This window comes from Dipodomys ordii, unplaced genomic scaffold (genome assembly GCF_000151885.1).
Source record: "Dipodomys ordii isolate 6190 unplaced genomic scaffold, Dord_2.0 Scaffold27, whole genome shotgun sequence".
Taxonomy (NCBI): Eukaryota; Metazoa; Chordata; class Mammalia; order Rodentia; family Heteromyidae; genus Dipodomys; species Dipodomys ordii.
Genome location: NW_012267243.1, coordinates 16,619,451 through 16,636,452, shown reverse-complemented (window position 1 = coordinate 16,636,452; position 17,002 = coordinate 16,619,451). Strand labels below are relative to the sequence as shown.

Sequence of the window (17,002 nt, the reverse complement as noted above, 5' to 3'; positions counted from 1 at the left end):
GTCCGGTTGTGGGGCCTGAACTCTGGGCCTGGGCGCTGTCCCTCAGCTCTTCAGCTCAAGGCTAGCGCTCTACCACTTGAGCCACAGAGCCACTTCCGGCTTTTTTCTTTTTGCTTATGTGGTACTGAGGAATCGAACCCAGGGCCTCAGGCATGCGAGGCAAGCGCTCTACCACTGAGCCACCTTCCCCGCCCCTAGGACTTCATTTTATTCGTTTGTTGCCTCTACACAAGTTGAAAACAGTGTTGAGCAAATAGGTATTTATTAAGAGGGTTATGAGAACTATTGAAACTATTTTGAAATAGTCTAAATCTGAATGAGAGCTTAAAACTAAACATTTGTTTTTCCTTGACTTTGAATCTCAGAAGAAAGCACAAACAAACTCCGATCCAAAGAGTTTTGTAAGACACTTCAACTAGAATAAAATCAATTGTTTTTACTGGAGGTGAGAAGTTAGATATGAACAATTCATAAGGATCATCATTCTGCCCTCTCCCCCTCACCCCCAGGAAGTTTGCAAGTAGGATTCAAAGTATCAAAAAGGGTTTTTGTTGTTGTTGTTGTGACATCCTCCTGGGAGAATTGAAAAAGAAAGGTTTTAGAGACCCAGTGACTAAGCTATGGAAACTATCTGGACCTTTGTTTCTTGATGAATTCATATAAAAACACTTCTATAGAGATTGAAACTTGGAAACAAGTGACTTGGAATTGTCCTAGATCAATGACAACTTTTTGATGAAACAGTCATTTTAGTGTGGTAGATTTAGAATATCTGGCTTAGACCTTCCCTTTGCCAGTCTTCCCTGTGATGACTTTGGATAATTTACTTCACCTTTCACTAGTGCCAAGTTCCCATCATTGTAAGACAGAGATGATAAAAGTTTATGGTGCTGATAATTGAGGAAGAGGTATATTCACTCACCTGTGTCTGGTGTCTCTTACAGGAGAGAACATAGATCTCTTAGAGTGAGTTAAGGAGAGCCTGTTAGATCTCTCTGCCCCATTTTATCCTATCTCACTCTGCCTTTTTTCTTTTTAAGTTGAAGTTTTTTAAGTTGTGGTTTTGTATTAGGAGTAGCATTAGATTAATAAGTAGAAGGTGGCTGGGAATGTGGCTTAGTGGTAGAGTGCTTGCCTAGCATGCTTGAAGCCCTGGGTTTGATTCCTCAGTGCTACATAAACAGAAAAAGTTGGAAGTGGTGCTCTGACTCAAGTGGTAGAGTGCTAGCCTTGAGCTGAAGAGCTGAGGGACAGCGCCCAGGCCCAGAGTTCAGGTCCCACGACTGACCAAAAAAAAAAAAAAAATGAAGGGAGAATGCTACCATGCCCCCCATCTCAGGTCTTCAGCCCCTCTCGCAAAACCAGTTGATCTGGCCAGGCATAAGGGCATCTGGCCTTTAGCCTGGGCTGTTCCTCCCACTTCACTTCCTGCTCCTAATAAAAGTTCCCGCTTCTAGTCCCCTGGCTATAAACTGACCCTAAACAAAGGACAGGTGCCATTTCTCACATTACCATGAGAGAAGTGGCCTTGTCCGCCTCTGCTGACAGTGACTCCCTTTTGCTGTACGTGACTGTGGGGCCTCATGGTTCTCTGGACTGCTGCTTTCAATAACTGCCATCAAAAGTTATATAATATGTCTAGCACAGACTAATAAGTGAAGAATCGACCAGAATTCTAAAATAAAAGGAGACTGTATATTGAAGAGCACAATAGAGAACATCCTATTGTAATTTATTTATTTTTTTTGCCAGACTTAGGGCTTGAACTCAGGGCCTGGGTTCTCTCCCTGAGCCACGTGAGCCACAGGGCCACTTCTGGCTTTTTCTGAGTAGTTTATTGGCAGTAAGAGTCTTACAGACTTTTCTACTTGGGCTGGCTTCAAACCATGATCTTCACCTCTCAGCCTTCTCAGTAGCTAGGTTTATAGGCATGAGTGACTGGCACCTGATTTAATTTAATTTTTTATTAATGTAAAAGAATTGTATTTTCTGTTTATGTTGTGATTTCAACACACATATATAGTATGCGCTGATCAAATCATAATAATTAGTATTTTTCTCTCTCTCATTTATTTTTGAAACCTTTGAGCTCCACTTTTCTAGCTATTTATAAGATATGTTGCAGGCTGTTGTGAACTAATCATTCCCATGTGCCAAGGGCCCTGGAACTATTCCCTCTATTTGAGTCTACTCTATAGTAATCACTGCTCTACATTTGTACAAACATTTTTTATAGTTTCAACACATAAGAGAGACTAAGCATTTGTATTTTTGTGTCTTCACTTATTTTGCTTAGCAGTGTTTTTCAGTTCCATTCATTTTCTTGCACACAGGAAGATTTCATTTTTCCTTAGAGTTGAATAATATTCCTGTGTGTGTCTGTGCCTGTATTATGTGTGGGTGTATCACATTTTTGATAGATAACATTTTTAAAGGAAAGGTTTATTGGCTAGTAGTTGTGGAACTATGTTGGTGAACAGTGAAGGTATAGAATTATGCTGTTGGAGGAACCAGTTTCACACTTTTGAAAACTGAAGAGCAATAGTATCTGAAAATTTATTGCTAGAAAAGGAGCAGGACATTGTTAACCAGAACACATCTGTCAAAAAGTCTGTAAGAAAGGCTAACTCATCTCAGGATTATGCTTGTGGCTTTGATTTTCTACTGAGGGGATCTTAGCAGGTGGACATAGCAGCCATATGCTCTTTGCTTCTCATTTGTTAACATTTACACACATCAGAGTAAGAATCATCTCTCTCTCCTCTCTCTCTCTCTCTCTCTCCCTCCCTCCCTCTCTCCCTCTCCCTTCCTCTCCCTCCCCCCCCTTTCTCTCTATCTCTATCTCTCTCTGTCAGTTGAGGGGCTTGAACTCTGGGCCTGGGCGCTGTTCCTGAGCTCTTCAGCTCAAGGCTAGCACTCTGCCACTTGAGCCACAACGCCACTTCCAGCTTTCTGGTGGTTAATTGTAGATAAGAGTTCTCGTGGATTTTCCTGCCCGGACTGGCATATTTCAGCCTCCTGAGTAGCTAGGATTACAGGCGTGAGCCACTAGCGCTCGGCAAGAATCATTTCTTGATTCCTTCAAGCATGTTTTCAGAAGCAGCATAGTTCCTGATCAGACACAAATTGAACCAAAATTAAACAGGTGACTTGTGAACCAAGTGAGACAGGAAGATGGAGTGTGGCTTACGTGGTGAGATCGAGACCAGGCTGTAGTGTCACCTTCTCAGTTCTAGACTTAGAGATGACTTAACCTTGATTCAAACTTAACTAAACTCTCAGTACCTTGCTAAGTAGTGGGTTCTATATAAAAGGAAGGAAAGAACATCTACAGTAATTGGTTATCAGACGAATGGGATGATAGTGTGATTGTTAATTCATATTACCGTGGGTGGTCTGTGTTATAGCCTGGGACCTCTAGTTTTCAGACTTGTAAATACTAGTATTATTCATACACACACACACACACACACACACACACACACACACACACATCAGCGATGCAGTTAGAGTGTAAGCGACAGATCTTTACAGTGCATAGTTTGCACTGATGTTCCATAGGGTATCTGAGCAAATGTAATTTTGACTTAGGTTCAGTTTGACAATGAGTTCATTGGGAACCTACCCTGTTGTAAGTTAAGGAGCATCTCTAATTACACAGAAAGCAGTGGAACTGAATTCCAGCCGGAGTCTTTCTAGTTTTTAGCTTATCTTAGAGCATTTTTTACTATATCCTGATTTGAAACTATACATTAAAGCAAATAAGTTCTGGTGTACTATTACAGAGAAGGAAGGTTATAATTATTATTGTAACATGTAAAGAACAACCAGAAGATAATTGAATGTTATTATCACAAAGAAATGATAGATACTTGAGGTGATTAGGCATAACACAATGTAGACATGTATAGAAATATCACATTGTACCCATAAATACATGTATTTGCTGAAAACAAGAAAAACAAAAACTTCTATTTTCTATCATATTACAAGTGAGTATATTAAGTAGTGTGTGTATATACAGATGTGGATATAGGTATGTTAGCTGTAATTCTCTTCAGAGAAAGTTGTTTTGTTAGGCCTACAGGATGGATTTGCTCTCTACCTGTTCCTCTGCCTCAAAATAAATGCAACTTAAAATCAGAGAAAAACTAACCCAACCGTTGCTTCCTGTTCTGTGTCTCAAAATGGGAACTGATAGCGATGGAATTTCCAACACATTTATTGACCCTAGCAGCTTAACAGTGTACTAGCTATTAGACAGGTTGTACATGGACATTGTGGGTTCACCTTTAAAGAATCTAAGAAGCAATGGCTCTGAATCATGGCTCATGTTGAAATCTACTAAGAAGTTGTATTTTTGTTTGGTTTTTAAACATCTGTGGCTTATCATCCAAAAAAATTTAAGCATCTTGGAAAATGTACCGCCAATGTCATGACCCAGTGTCGTAAGTTAACTGGAGACATACATAGACACATACAAAGCCTTGATGAATAGAGAATCTTTTATTGGAAGGAATGATGAGGTGGAGATATAGGCAAGGCTATTCCAAATGATTATTTGAGGTGGTGTTGCCAGCATTTCTTTAGGTGATAAGAATAAGGTATTTGAAGTGCAGTGTTTTATAAGAATAGATTTTTAGGAATATTTAGGTATTTTGATCACTAAAAGGTTTTTATTCTGTTTTTACCAGGTCTTCAATGAAATTTATCCAGTATGGACTTACTCTTACCTGGTGCTGCTGTTCCCTGTGTTCCTTGCCACAGACTACCTCCGTTACAAACCTGTTGTTCTGCTTCAAGGACTGAGCCTTATTGTTACATGGTTCATGCTGCTCTATGCCCAGGGGCTTCTGGCTATCCAGTTCTTGGAATTCTTCTATGGCATTGGCACAGCCACTGAAATTGCTTATTACTCTTATATATACAGTGTGGTAGACTTGGGCATGTACCAGAAAGTTACCAGTTACTGTCGAAGTGCCACTTTAGTGGGCTTCACAGTGGGCTCTGTCCTAGGCCAAGTCCTTGTCTCCGTGGCGGGCTGGTCCCTGTTCAGCCTGAATGTCGTCTCTCTCACTTGCGTTTCTGTGGCTTTTGCTGTTGCCTGGTTTCTGCCTATGCCCCAGAAGAGCCTGTTCTTTCACCACGTTCCCTCCTCCTGCCAAGGAGTGAATGGCATCAAGGTACAAAATGGTGGCATTGTTACCGACACCCCAGCTTCTAACCACCTCCCTGGATGGGAGGACATTGAGTCAAAAATCCCTTTAAATCTGGAGGAGCCTCCCATAGAGGAACCGGTAAGCTCAGTTATCTAAGTTTTTGTAGATATTATTTGGGGGCTTACTAATGGTTCTCCTGGGGTGCTTTACCTCCAAAATCAGACTGGCCACAAACTTCATGTCTCAGATTTCAGGAATGATGTCTCTTCTTTTATGTGCCAATCCTGGGGCTTGAACTCAGGACCTGGGTGCTGTTCCTGAGCTTTCTTGTTCATGGCTGGCGCTCTACCACTTGAGCCACAGCTCTACTTTCAGCTTTTTTGGTTAATTAATTGGAGATATGAGTTTCATGAACTTTACTGCCTAGGCTGGCTTCCTACTGCAATCCTCAGATCTCAGACTCCTGAGTCACTAGGATTACAGGTATACCACCAGCACCTGACTCCTTTGTTTTTTTTGTTTTTGTTTTTTAAACTCCTATTACGTGGCGTATATAGAAAGCACTCAAAACATGTTTGCTAAGTGAATAGGTAAAATGATTCTAATAAATATTTCAGAAAGAGAGAAAAATTAAGATGATAAAGGACTAAAGATTAAAAGTACGATTAAAGCTCTCTCTTAGAAGAAAGGTATAGCATTTATAAGTCATCCATTCATTCTATGTAGCCAGGAAGATTGCTTCCTAAAATCTCACCATTTTTTTTTAATTATGAAAGTTTTTTCCTATTAAGTTATAAGCTTTGAGGTAAATGGTTCATTCCAACTATACTGAAACAGTTTTCATGGGACATGTTTGGATATAAGCATATTAACCTTCCTGCTTTGTATGTGGGCTCCGTCAGACATAAAACTCAGTAAATGGAAGCCGGGCGCCGGTGGCTCATGCCTATAATCCTAGCTACTCAGGAGACTGAGATCTGAGGGTCACAGTTCAAAGCCAGCCCAGGCAGGAAAGTCCGTGAGACTCTTATCTCCAATAAACCACTAGAAAATCTGAAGTGGCGCTGTGGCTCAACCGGTAGCATGCTCGCCTTGAGCTGAAGAGCTGAGGGATAGCCCCCAAGCCCCACGACCGACACACAAAAAAAGTAAATGGATGAGCGTAACAAACGCTACATGAGTAGAGTTTTTGCTCTCTAAAAAGCAACCCAATGGTTGAGTTGGGTTGAAAAGCAGCTTTACTCTTACTGGAAATTGATTTCTTGCCTACCCTATTCTTTACCTCAGGTTATTAGGGTTTAGATTATTATCCCAAGGATCCTGAGTCATTCCGGCTCATGGAGCCTGCAGGTCATTCATCATGAAACTCACCTTTGATTACCAGGACACTGTAGGTGGCCACTTTAGTGAACAGTACCAGGGATTAAGTATCAATGAAATGCTGATTACATCATAGTTTGTTAGGTGACACTGGAAGTTTACAGGTTGCTGGGGGAAGAAATAGAATATAATCATTTGGTTGTTGTATGTAATAGAAAAACTAAGGACCTTTTAGTCTGTTCACATGGTTAAGAGTGGCTTTGGGTAAAAATGTATGTAGTTCATGTATATGTATATGAAAATGTTTTAAATATGAACATTAACACAGGGTGCCCGTGGCTCACACCTGTAATCCTGGCTACTCAAGAGGTGAGATCTGAGGATCCTGGTTCCAAGCCGGCCCGGGCAGTAAAGTCTGAGACTCTTATCTCCAGTAAACTACACAGAAAAAGCTGGGAGTGGTGCTGTGGCGCAAGTGGCAGAGTGCTAGCCGCCTTGAGCCAAAGGAGCTCAGAGACAGTGCACAGGCCCAGAGTTCAAGCCCCAGGACTGGCAAAAAATAACAATAAAAATATATGAACATTAACCATAGATCTGAATGTCTTTAGAGAGATTCAAGCTTTTTTGAATGTAGACTAGAACTATAGTAAAAAGGACATTTACATAGCTATCAGTACATACACATGTATAAATATTATATATAATAAAAATAAAAGCTTTACAACATATTTTATCCTGATATATTCCTCAGTGTATCCTATGTCAACTTCCCAAGTGCTAGGATTATAGGCATGCACTGCTGTGACTGGTCATTCTATTTATTTTTTTATAGTTTGAGTCACCATCAATAAAATCAGTTATTACTTACTGCTGAGTTGTGGCTTAGAGTGTACAAAACACTCTCTTGAGCTGGGTACCAGTGGCTAACACCTGTTATCCTAGCTACCTAGGATGTTGAGATCAGAGGATCGTAGTTTGAAGTCAACCTGGGCAGCAAAGTTTGTGAAACTCTTCAATTAACCAGTAAAAAGCTAGAAGTGGAACTGAGGCTCAAGTGGTAGAGTACCAGGATTGCAAAGATAGCACTCTTAAATTTCTTTCTATACTTTTTGCCACAAAACCTTTCACTGAGATAAAAACTCGACAGAACTGTCAGGATGTGTGTATAGACTTTTTTATTTAACAAATCTTTTTGCCTTTTGTCCTTGTAAAACTGACTATGTAGTTCATACTTATGTGTGTATAGGTATGTAAATACGTATATTTATGGTATATATATATATATATATATATATATATATATATATATATCATACACACATAACCTTACTAGTATTACAATTATCCCTTTGGTTTGGGGGCGGGAAATATAACCTCCTGAATAACTACTTATAATAAAGATATAAAACTTTTTTTTTTTTGTCAGTCGTGGGGCTTGAACTCTGGGCTTGGGCGCTGTTCCTGCACTCTAGCTCAAGGCTAGTACTCTACCACTTAAGCCACAGCGTCACTTCCGGCTTTCTAGTGGTTTATTGGAGATAAGGGTCTCATGGACTTTCTGCCCAGGCTGGCTTTGAACCATGATCTTCAGACCTCAGCCTCCTGAGTAGCAGGATTACAGGCATGAGCCACCCACGCCCAGCATAAAACTTTTTAAATTACTTGTTCCTAGTGATGATTGTAACAGCATTTACATATTGTGTATACCCATTTGAAGCATTATATTAGTTCGTTTTGATTTCATAATAATAATAATAATCTGTTCCTGTTTGCTGTGTAGGAAGCAAGGCCAGACCGTCTCCTGGTGTTGAAGGTTCTATGGAATGATTTCTTGATGTGTTACTCCTCACACCCTCTGCTCTGTTGGTCTGTGTGGTGGGCCCTTTCCACCTGTGGCTACTTTCAAGTTGTGAACTACGCACAGGGCCTGTGGGAGCAGGTGATGCCTTCTCGCCATGCTGATATCTACAATGGTGGTGTAGAAGCCGCTTCAACCTTACTAGGTAAGCTGTGCTGGGTGGTAGGAGGAGGCTGGAAAGAGTCCTGGCTTTTAAGCCAACTATGATCAGATTTGTTCTTCTTCACTCAGCCCTAGAGAACAATTTATGTTTTAGTTCTGATTTTATAATTTAGAAAGAGAATTTGGAAATAAGGGTAGAAGACTGTGACTGACAAACTTAAATTCTATATAAGTTTTCAGGAAACCCAATACAATACTCTCAAAATTATTTTCTTTGCTTAGCAAGTTTTCACATACTCCTATATTTGCTGAATGTTTTTGTTACTTAACCATAGATCTGAATTTTTAAATAGCAATATTCTATATGACAATAGCTAATATCTTCTGAGTGTTAATATATGTTAGGTGCTAAGGACATGTATTTCAATTCAGTCTCCACAAAATTCTTGAGATAAGTGAAATGATCACTGGTTTACAATGGAAACAGGACAGTAGGTTAATAATTTACCTAATGTCACATAAACTTAGATAAATAATGAAGTCAGGGTTTGGCTTCAGATCCTGTGTCCCTGATACCATACTCTATTGTCCCTAAGGTATTGCCCTACCTCATAAAGTTATTGGAAGGTTCCAGTAAGATCTGTAAACAGTAACTGTGTCTGCCACTGTAGCTGCCATCCTCATGGTCTTGCCAAAGGACAGAGAAGTCCTGTTGCACATACTGGATTGCTCCTTGGTTTGAAGGAGAGATGACTCATTCTTGTGGGTTGCCAGAGTAGTAGCAGGGATTCTGCCTTGCCTGTGTGGCAGTCGCAGAAGTGTTTTTCTTAGTAATATTCATTAGCCATTCTGTTCTTTGCCATCTGATTGCCACTTTCCCTAATTCAATCTCATCATCTCAGTGGCTCCATATTACTTATTTATCAAGTCCAAAATTCTCTGCTCGAGTTTTCGGGCCTTTCATAATGCACCTTTTAAATTTAAAGATTTTAAAAATTAATGGAAGCTTATTTTTTTTTCTTAGTAAAAAGAATGACATCTTCTCATTTTGTTTTGTAGGTGCTATTGCTGTGTTTGCAGTTGGTTATATAAAAATATCCTGGTCAACTTGGGGAGAAATGACATTATCTCTGTGTTCTCTCTTGATTGCTGCTGCAGTGTATACCATGGACACTGTGCATAACATCTGGGTGTGCTACGCATCCTATGTTGTCTTCAGAATCATCTACATGTTGCTCATCACAATAGCCACGTATGTATTTTGGTCCACAGACACATTAGGGAAGCTTATAGCAAGATAAACCTTGGATTTCTTTGCAAGTGATAAAATTTCTACACAAAAAGAGACCAATAGGAAGAGACATTGTATCATATGTGATTAGTGTTTCTCAGGAAGCATTCAGGCAAGATTTATTCTCTTGTTTGTATGTTCCTTATAATATTTATATCTTTGCATATTTCTATACTATTTATACCATTTGTGTATTTGCGTAATTAAACCATTTGTACACAAAATATTTTTTTATTTGGTTAAAAGAGAAATTGATACAACAAAGGAATTAGTCTTTACATTTCCAGTAAAAATTACCACTATTTAGGGAGCAACTTTATTTATTTTTTTTTTCTTTTCAAAAAAGTTTTCAGATTGCTGCAAATCTCAGCATGGAACGCTATGCCCTTGTGTTTGGTGTAAACACTTTCATTGCCCTGGCATTGCAGACTCTGCTCACTCTAATTGTGGTAGATGCGAGTGGCCTTGGCTTAGAAATCACCACCCAGGTAACGTCTTTCTTTTGGCATTGAAGAAGTCTGATGGGGCGAGGGTGGCAGAAGTGGGCCAAACTTAGGAAAATAAATTTAAAGACTATAGACAATAGAAAGGACAATGTTCTCTCCTTCAGTCACTTCCCTATTCTATGTGGAGGATATTGAGATTATCATCTTGGTTTGTCTTTCATGGGGCCTGAACTCAGGGCCCTTGTATTGTCCTGAGCTTTTTTGCTCAAGACTAACACTCTACTTCTAGTTTTTGAGAGGTTAGTTGGAGATAAGAGTCTCAAAGGGACTTTTCAGCCTGGGCTGGCTTTAAACCACGATCCTTAGAGCTCAGCCTCCCGAGTAGCTAGGATTACAGGATGAGCCAGCAGCACCTGGCCTATCATTCTTTTCTAAAATGAGACCTATGAACATTAGACCTTAACATATTTTAAACATGACTAGCACAGAGGAACTCTTTCAGCTGAGAGGTAACATTAACAACTTCCAGACTCCATACTTCTAACTCCTCATTTATTCTTTTCCTCCATTCTCCCAAGGTCATGCTAAAGATTGAACCCAGGACTTCTAGCATGTTAGTCAAGTGTTCTCTCATGGAGCTGTAGCCCCAGCTTATTCCTAATCTATCCCTGAAACTTGATTACATGTTTGAGTTGCCCAACTTCAGGATAGCTCATAGCTCTCTAAGTGTCCTCCCTTCCTTATTTAAAGCACCCCTCAGACAAATACCAAGGTAATGATTTACAGTTGACAAATAGAATTGTGATATTAACATAGGACCTATTGACAATACACCTGGACAACCACCTACAATGTAACTACTTTGGTTAGTTCAGGAATTGTATAGTTGTATATGCCTCCATGTATTATGAGTTTGTAGACAGGTATTGCTCTGGACTTTAGTAAGATGGGAATTGAATCAGGAAATGCCTACCTCCATGCCTAGCCCATGGGGTCCATGGATTCCTTTCCACTATTCCTTCCATACATACTACCTAATAGTCCACATTTAAATAGTTTTTTTTGACACAAAAATATAACATGTTGCTGAACTCTGGTGGCTCATGCCTGTAATCCTAGCTACTCAGGAGGCTGAGAGCTGAGGATTGCAGTTCAGTGCTAGCCTCTGCAGGAAAGTCCCCATGAAACTCATCTCCAATTAACCACCAGAATACCAGAAGTGGTGCTGTGGCTCAAAGAGGTAGAGCGCTAGCCTAGAGCAAAGACAGGGACAGTGCCCAGGCCCTGAGTTCAACCCCAGGACTGACCAAAAAAAAAAAAACCAAACATGTTAATAATTAGCTTTGTCTTTATTAGAAAGATCTACTGAAAGAAATGACTAGTAATGTTCATTGAGCACCTTCTATATGACACTTGCTTAGTAGCATATTTTTAGTGCTGCTGTTAAGTTTCAGAGAATTGGTCTGAGAGGTGTGCAGTAACTTGTGTAAGATCAAATGATAATAATGTGGTAGATCAAGGATTTAGACATCTAAACTCAAATGCCCACCTTCACATGAAGAGTAGCAGAGAAACTAAGGGCCTGTCATCTTTCCTGTTTGGTAAAGGAAGACTACCAGACTATTATAGGTAAAGGCAGTAGACAACACAATCCTGTAAAAATGGTGTATTTAAATGTAGAATAATAATATTTTGTAGGCTGTGTGGAGTCTGCCATGATTAATTAACGGCTGTGATTAATGAGCAGCCTTCCTATAAGAAATTTGACAGGACATGTACCGTTAACTAAGTTTGTATTTACTAAGTTGTGTTTAATAAGTTGTATTTTAGAAAGAAATGATGAAGATGTTGATAAATTAGTCAAGTTAAAAAATAGTTTTAAGGAAGATTTTATAAAAGTAATCCTATAATTAGAACTATAATTGGCTTTCTACTGCCCTCTTCTGGGGGAGAATAAAAGTTCCTGATCTTGGACTGAGAGTGTTAGACTTGAACTGAGGACCTGAGTTCAAACCCAGTCCCTCCCCGTAGAAGTTGTTGATCTTCAGAAGTTGTCCTGTTAGTCTTACCCTAAGAATAGGCTACATGACTCAGTTACAGCCATGAACACCAACAATTAAAAACAGTAGTATTGAGCATTGCCATTGTGCTAATAAACATTGACAGGCATGATCTCGTTCACTAAAGAAGTCACAGCTCAGAGATTAAGTATTTCAGTTGAGGTCACAGAGCTAGTAAGTTGTGAAGCCAGGATTCATACCAAATAGGTTTCTGCACTGTCATGCTGCATTGCCTCTGTCTTCAGAAGCTGGCCACAGTGTCAGAATGCAGTGCTTTTAAAGTTTCATTGAGGAATGAACTCTGAGTATAGTTTCATGAGAGTGTCTTCATCTCTAATTAATAATTCCACAAATTATTACCTTTGTTTCTTTTAGTTCCTGATTTATGCCAGTTATTTTGCACTCATCGCTGTGGTTTTCCTGGCTAGTGGTATAGTCAGTGTTGTGAAAAAATGCAGAAAGCGGGAAGATCCAGAATCGAGTTCTCAAGAAACTACTTAATAACACACTGTTGAAGGGCTGCTTATTGCAAGAACTCTGCACAAGAACTGCCTGGATATACTTAATATTTTAAACTTTAGACCAATATTTATGAACATGCAATCGCTGGCTTCAAAGCAACCACTCAGCTGACACCTTTATCCCTGGAGTAACATGATGCTTTGAGAGGAGCCAGAAGTGGAGTTTCTTTCATGAATTATTTGTGAGAGACAATCCAGGATGCCTTTTTTTCCTAATTCAAGAGTAAACTTGATTTTGGAAATCAAGTAATCCACAGAAGTCAAGCAGCACTTGGTGTTGTATACTTGATTAGCAAGGGAGTATAGTGCTTTATAGGTCATACTTGACTCTAATCCAGTTAGCTAGACCTTTGGCCAGTGGGACCAGAGCTTTACTGAGCCCATAGGATGTTGCAAATCATGATAAAAATGTGTTCTATCAGCACTTGCCTCTACTCAACTTCATTCTGATTTTATGTTTCTCTTGTGCATTTGTGTTTTAACAGATGAAAGTTGTTCTATCAATGGCAATATTTGCTCTGTTTTAATGTTCTGTACTATAAGAAGTGTCATTTCTAATTTTAATTTTAAATATTCATTGTATGAATGTTCTTGGTTCCTGTCTTGACCATTATGTATTTGTGAAAACATTCCTTTGAAGTAGATTTTTGCATTATTCATATGCTTCCAAGAGAAGCTCATTTAGTCAGAAATGAAGGCAAGTTTTAAAGCCTCCTAATAATGTAAATGAAGAGATCTAATCAGAAAATGTATGTTTGCTTGTCTTTAATACTTTATTATGAAGGACTATTAATTCTGTATGGGAAAAATCTGTATGGGCTAAAGAGAGTTAGCCCATTTTGTATTTCCATTCCTTTTTATTTCCAAAAGAAAAGGACTTTTTCTTTAAAATAACCTCATTCTCATTGATAGCTTTTGTGTGGTTTTAGTTTTCTTGCCCAAGATAAAGATGTCAGTATGAGTTGGACTATTCCAAAGCCTTCATCATAACCTAGCCCCTTATTTCAATGGGGCAGGAACTAGGATGAATGTGAGTACTGCCCTTTGGACCTTGAATAAGCCTTTATTTCTAAGGATAGATACCTGGAATATTTGCTTAAATTAAAATTTGCTAGTGATCCCAAGATGCTTGAAAAAAACAAGTTCTGTCTGCATTCAATTCTGAAATCATTCTATCAAGTTTGTGAGTCATGAAAAGTAAAGCCAATTTTGTTGCCTTATTATGAAAAGAATTTAGGAAGGTGCTTTTAACTAGGGTGTTAACTTTTAAAGACACAACCGTGTTAAGTAGCAAGATTGCAAAATCAGGACTGGGATATGGCTCCATGGTGGAGACTGTATCCCACTTGTGCAAGGCCCTGGGTTTGGTCCCTAGCTGTGAAACAAAACCAGAAGAGGTAAGCAGCAATCCTAGAAGCAAATTAATAAGGGAAGGAATAGATCATTTCCATTACCTTCCTTTTTAATCAAGGGACAGGAAAAAAATACTAAGCAAGACGAAGGGGAGTGATATCATGAAGTAACAAACCTCCAGTCTTATCGTTTGTTTTCATTTTCTTGGTATTTATTTCCTTAACTCTAATAGGCAATTGTTTACTTGGAAACAAGTAGAAAGTAGTATTTGAAGAATTTTATTTAAGATTTAAAAAAAATGAACTGCTGTATAATCAAAGAGCTCACATTACCAAAGCATTGTTTTCCTGGAATTTAATTCCTAGTGTGTGACACCGGGCCTGAACTTTTATCTGTTTCATCTTGGCATGTGGTCATATTTGTAGAATGCTGAATGCAATGTGCTGATTGTACTGTATGCAATTTTGCAGAAAAGTGAAAATAATTTGTTGTACTTTTTACTCAATTCTGTATAGATTATAAAATTATTTTTACTAAATAAATATTTTACAATACACTTCACTTTTAAATCAAGATTATTTTAAGTTCTCTTCTTCAAAAGCAGCTTTGTGTAGTACTCTTAAGTCTTGTAACAATTTTCCTGGGACAAGGTTCATGTTAAGCTTTTTCCTTTTCTAGCCTTCCTGATTAACCTTTACTCACCCTGTTAATTCTTCAGTTGCTTTGTGATCTTTCTTTTGACTCCTTTCTTTGTTGTATTTCCCTCTTTATCTTGGCATCACTCATATCTCTTTTGAAAGTTTTCTTTTAGAAACTGAAGACTTGGCAAGATTGAAAGTCTTTTTTGAAGGACTCTATCCTACCACCAACATACTCAAGCGTTTTCTTTCCACCAATTGAAAATATTTTTTTTTTAGCCTGAACACCATGTCAATATTTTTCTCACAATATCCAAGTTAGTACTGTTAACATCCCATTCCAAAAGCTACTTAGGGTATCTGATTAGATACCACCGAAAACTTGGAAAACTTCTGCAAAAAAAAAAAATGTCAGATTTATAAGCCTTCTGAACAGTGATCTTAGCTTATATTTGTTGTTTGTTGTGAAACATATCCTGTGCCCTGTGAATAGTAAATTATAGAAATGGTATTTGATAGCTGCCTGTCAATACAATAGCTAAATGTCTATCATTTTTTTAAAGAGGTACATCATGAAAGATTAAAATGTCTATAATTTCTAATCTAATTCTTCAGGGTATTCAAGGATAGAACTGTATGTGTATTTGTTTTGCTTATTTGAAGTCTTTTCAATTATTAATAGATTTGTTTAACATGTTACTCTTCAAGAAGGGCATTTGTGAAGGTCTTTTCTTGAAAAGGATCTTGTAGTAGTGCCAATTTTCGTTTTCATTAAATATCAGAAGAGTTTCAAATACTAGGTTTACCACTCAGAAATGGATTACATTAGGAAAGTCATTCTGTTGTGCCTCAGTTTTGTGTCTGCAAATGAGATGGTAATTTACAGGATTGTTTTGATGAAATGAAAATACATTTCAGTACTAGCTAATCATTGCAGACCCTGAGTAGGAGGCTGAGCAATGAATTTCATATCCCTTACGCTCCGTTTACAATGAATTTGTGGCCATCAATTTCAAAACTGCACTCTCAAAAGAAAGTTTGAATGATTCAATCAAAACGAGAATTGTCGAACTCTACCTCCCTTTATCTTTCATTCGTATTTTATTTTCTTCCTATTTTAGCGCATTTCTGGGAATAGATAAAGTCATAGTTCCTGCTCTCAGGGAACTTAAAGTGTACAATTGCAAGAAAAACACGAACACAGTTGCAGTCCAAAACAATGTGTGGGCCCACAACCATGGAAAGGGGGGATGGAGACTCAGGAGGGCCCCAGCACACCCGGGAGGTTCCTGGACGGATGCACAGCCCTCCCGCTGGGGACTTCTGCTCGTAGACTGTCCGCGCACACGTGCGCACACAGGAAGCCAGGACACGGGAGCGCGCAGGGCAGGCCAGCCGGCAGGCCGCCGGGGAGCGCGCAGGGCAGGGCAGCCGGCAGGCCGCCGGGGAGCGCGCAGGGCAGGCCAGCCGGCAGGCCGCCGGGGAGCGCGGCGTGCGTGGGACGGTGGTGGACCGGTGGGCCCGGGCGTCCCTACCCGCGCGGGTCGGCGCCTGGCCCGCACAGAACTCGTGCGGTACCCGCCCAAGGGCACCGCACTTCTTCCGGCCTCCTACCCGCGTCGGTGGTCCCAGCGGCCCCGCCCCGCCCCATCCCGTCCGCCGGGCGGAGGATGCGGGACCGCAGGCAGACCTCATTCCAAAAACAGCCCCACGGAGGACCAGTGCCAGGCGGTGCAAAGCCGACGGGCAGACGGGCGTCCCCGGGGCGGGGCCCGAGCAGAACGGGTGTCCAGGCCGCGGGGCTGGAGCGGGCCACGGCTGCAGCCCAGACCCGCGGGCTCGCGGACGCCGGACGGAGGCGGGCGGCAGGCTGCGGGCGGCGGGCGGGGCCCGGCGTGGGCGGGGCCCGAAGGGCGTGGCCGGATCTGGGCGGGGCCCTCCGCCCTCCACCCTCCACCCTCCGGGCGCTCGCGCCTGCCCGTCAGTGCCTCGCCCGCTGCGGGGCTGCCAGCCCCGGTCCTCGGCGGCTCTCTCGGCGGGGCCGGCTGTCCACCCACCCAGGAAGCGGCTCTCTCTGCTGGCCGGCTCAGGAGGGGAAGTCAGGCTTTGGGGAGCCTGTTTATAAAGACCGGGCGTCGTGTCCCCCTCCAGGATCCACGTCGAGCTCTAGCGTGAAGGAAAGCCTCGGTGAAGATGAGGTTTGGGGTGGGGAGCGGGGAGGGCCTGGGGCTGGCGCCGCCGCGAGTCTCCTGAG

The 17,002-nt window shown here is 40.7% G+C and overlaps 2 protein-coding genes across 2 annotated transcripts in view; both read left to right on the top strand.

Annotated features, from left to right (window-relative positions):
- The window catches only part of Slc19a2 (solute carrier family 19 (thiamine transporter), member 2), a 20,458-nt gene extending 5,779 nt beyond the window's left edge, over window positions 1-14,679 (top strand). Inside the window, exons 2-6 of the mRNA XM_013015777.1 lie at window positions 4,695-5,297; window positions 8,260-8,482; window positions 9,499-9,691; window positions 10,077-10,218; window positions 12,612-14,679. Coding sequence (XP_012871231.1) covers window positions 4,695-5,297; window positions 8,260-8,482; window positions 9,499-9,691; window positions 10,077-10,218; window positions 12,612-12,737 — 1,287 coding nt within the window. The 3' untranslated portion in view covers window positions 12,738-14,679. The remainder of the gene's footprint in view (window positions 1-4,694; window positions 5,298-8,259; window positions 8,483-9,498; window positions 9,692-10,076; window positions 10,219-12,611) is intronic.
- A 2,078-nt stretch (window positions 14,680-16,757) lies between these two features.
- Window positions 16,758-17,002, top strand: part of Ccdc181 (coiled-coil domain containing 181) — a 26,661-nt gene continuing 26,416 nt past the window's right edge. Inside the window, exon 1 of the mRNA XM_013015784.1 lies at window positions 16,758-16,764. The gene's annotated coding sequence lies outside the window, so the exon portion shown is untranslated. The remainder of the gene's footprint in view (window positions 16,765-17,002) is intronic.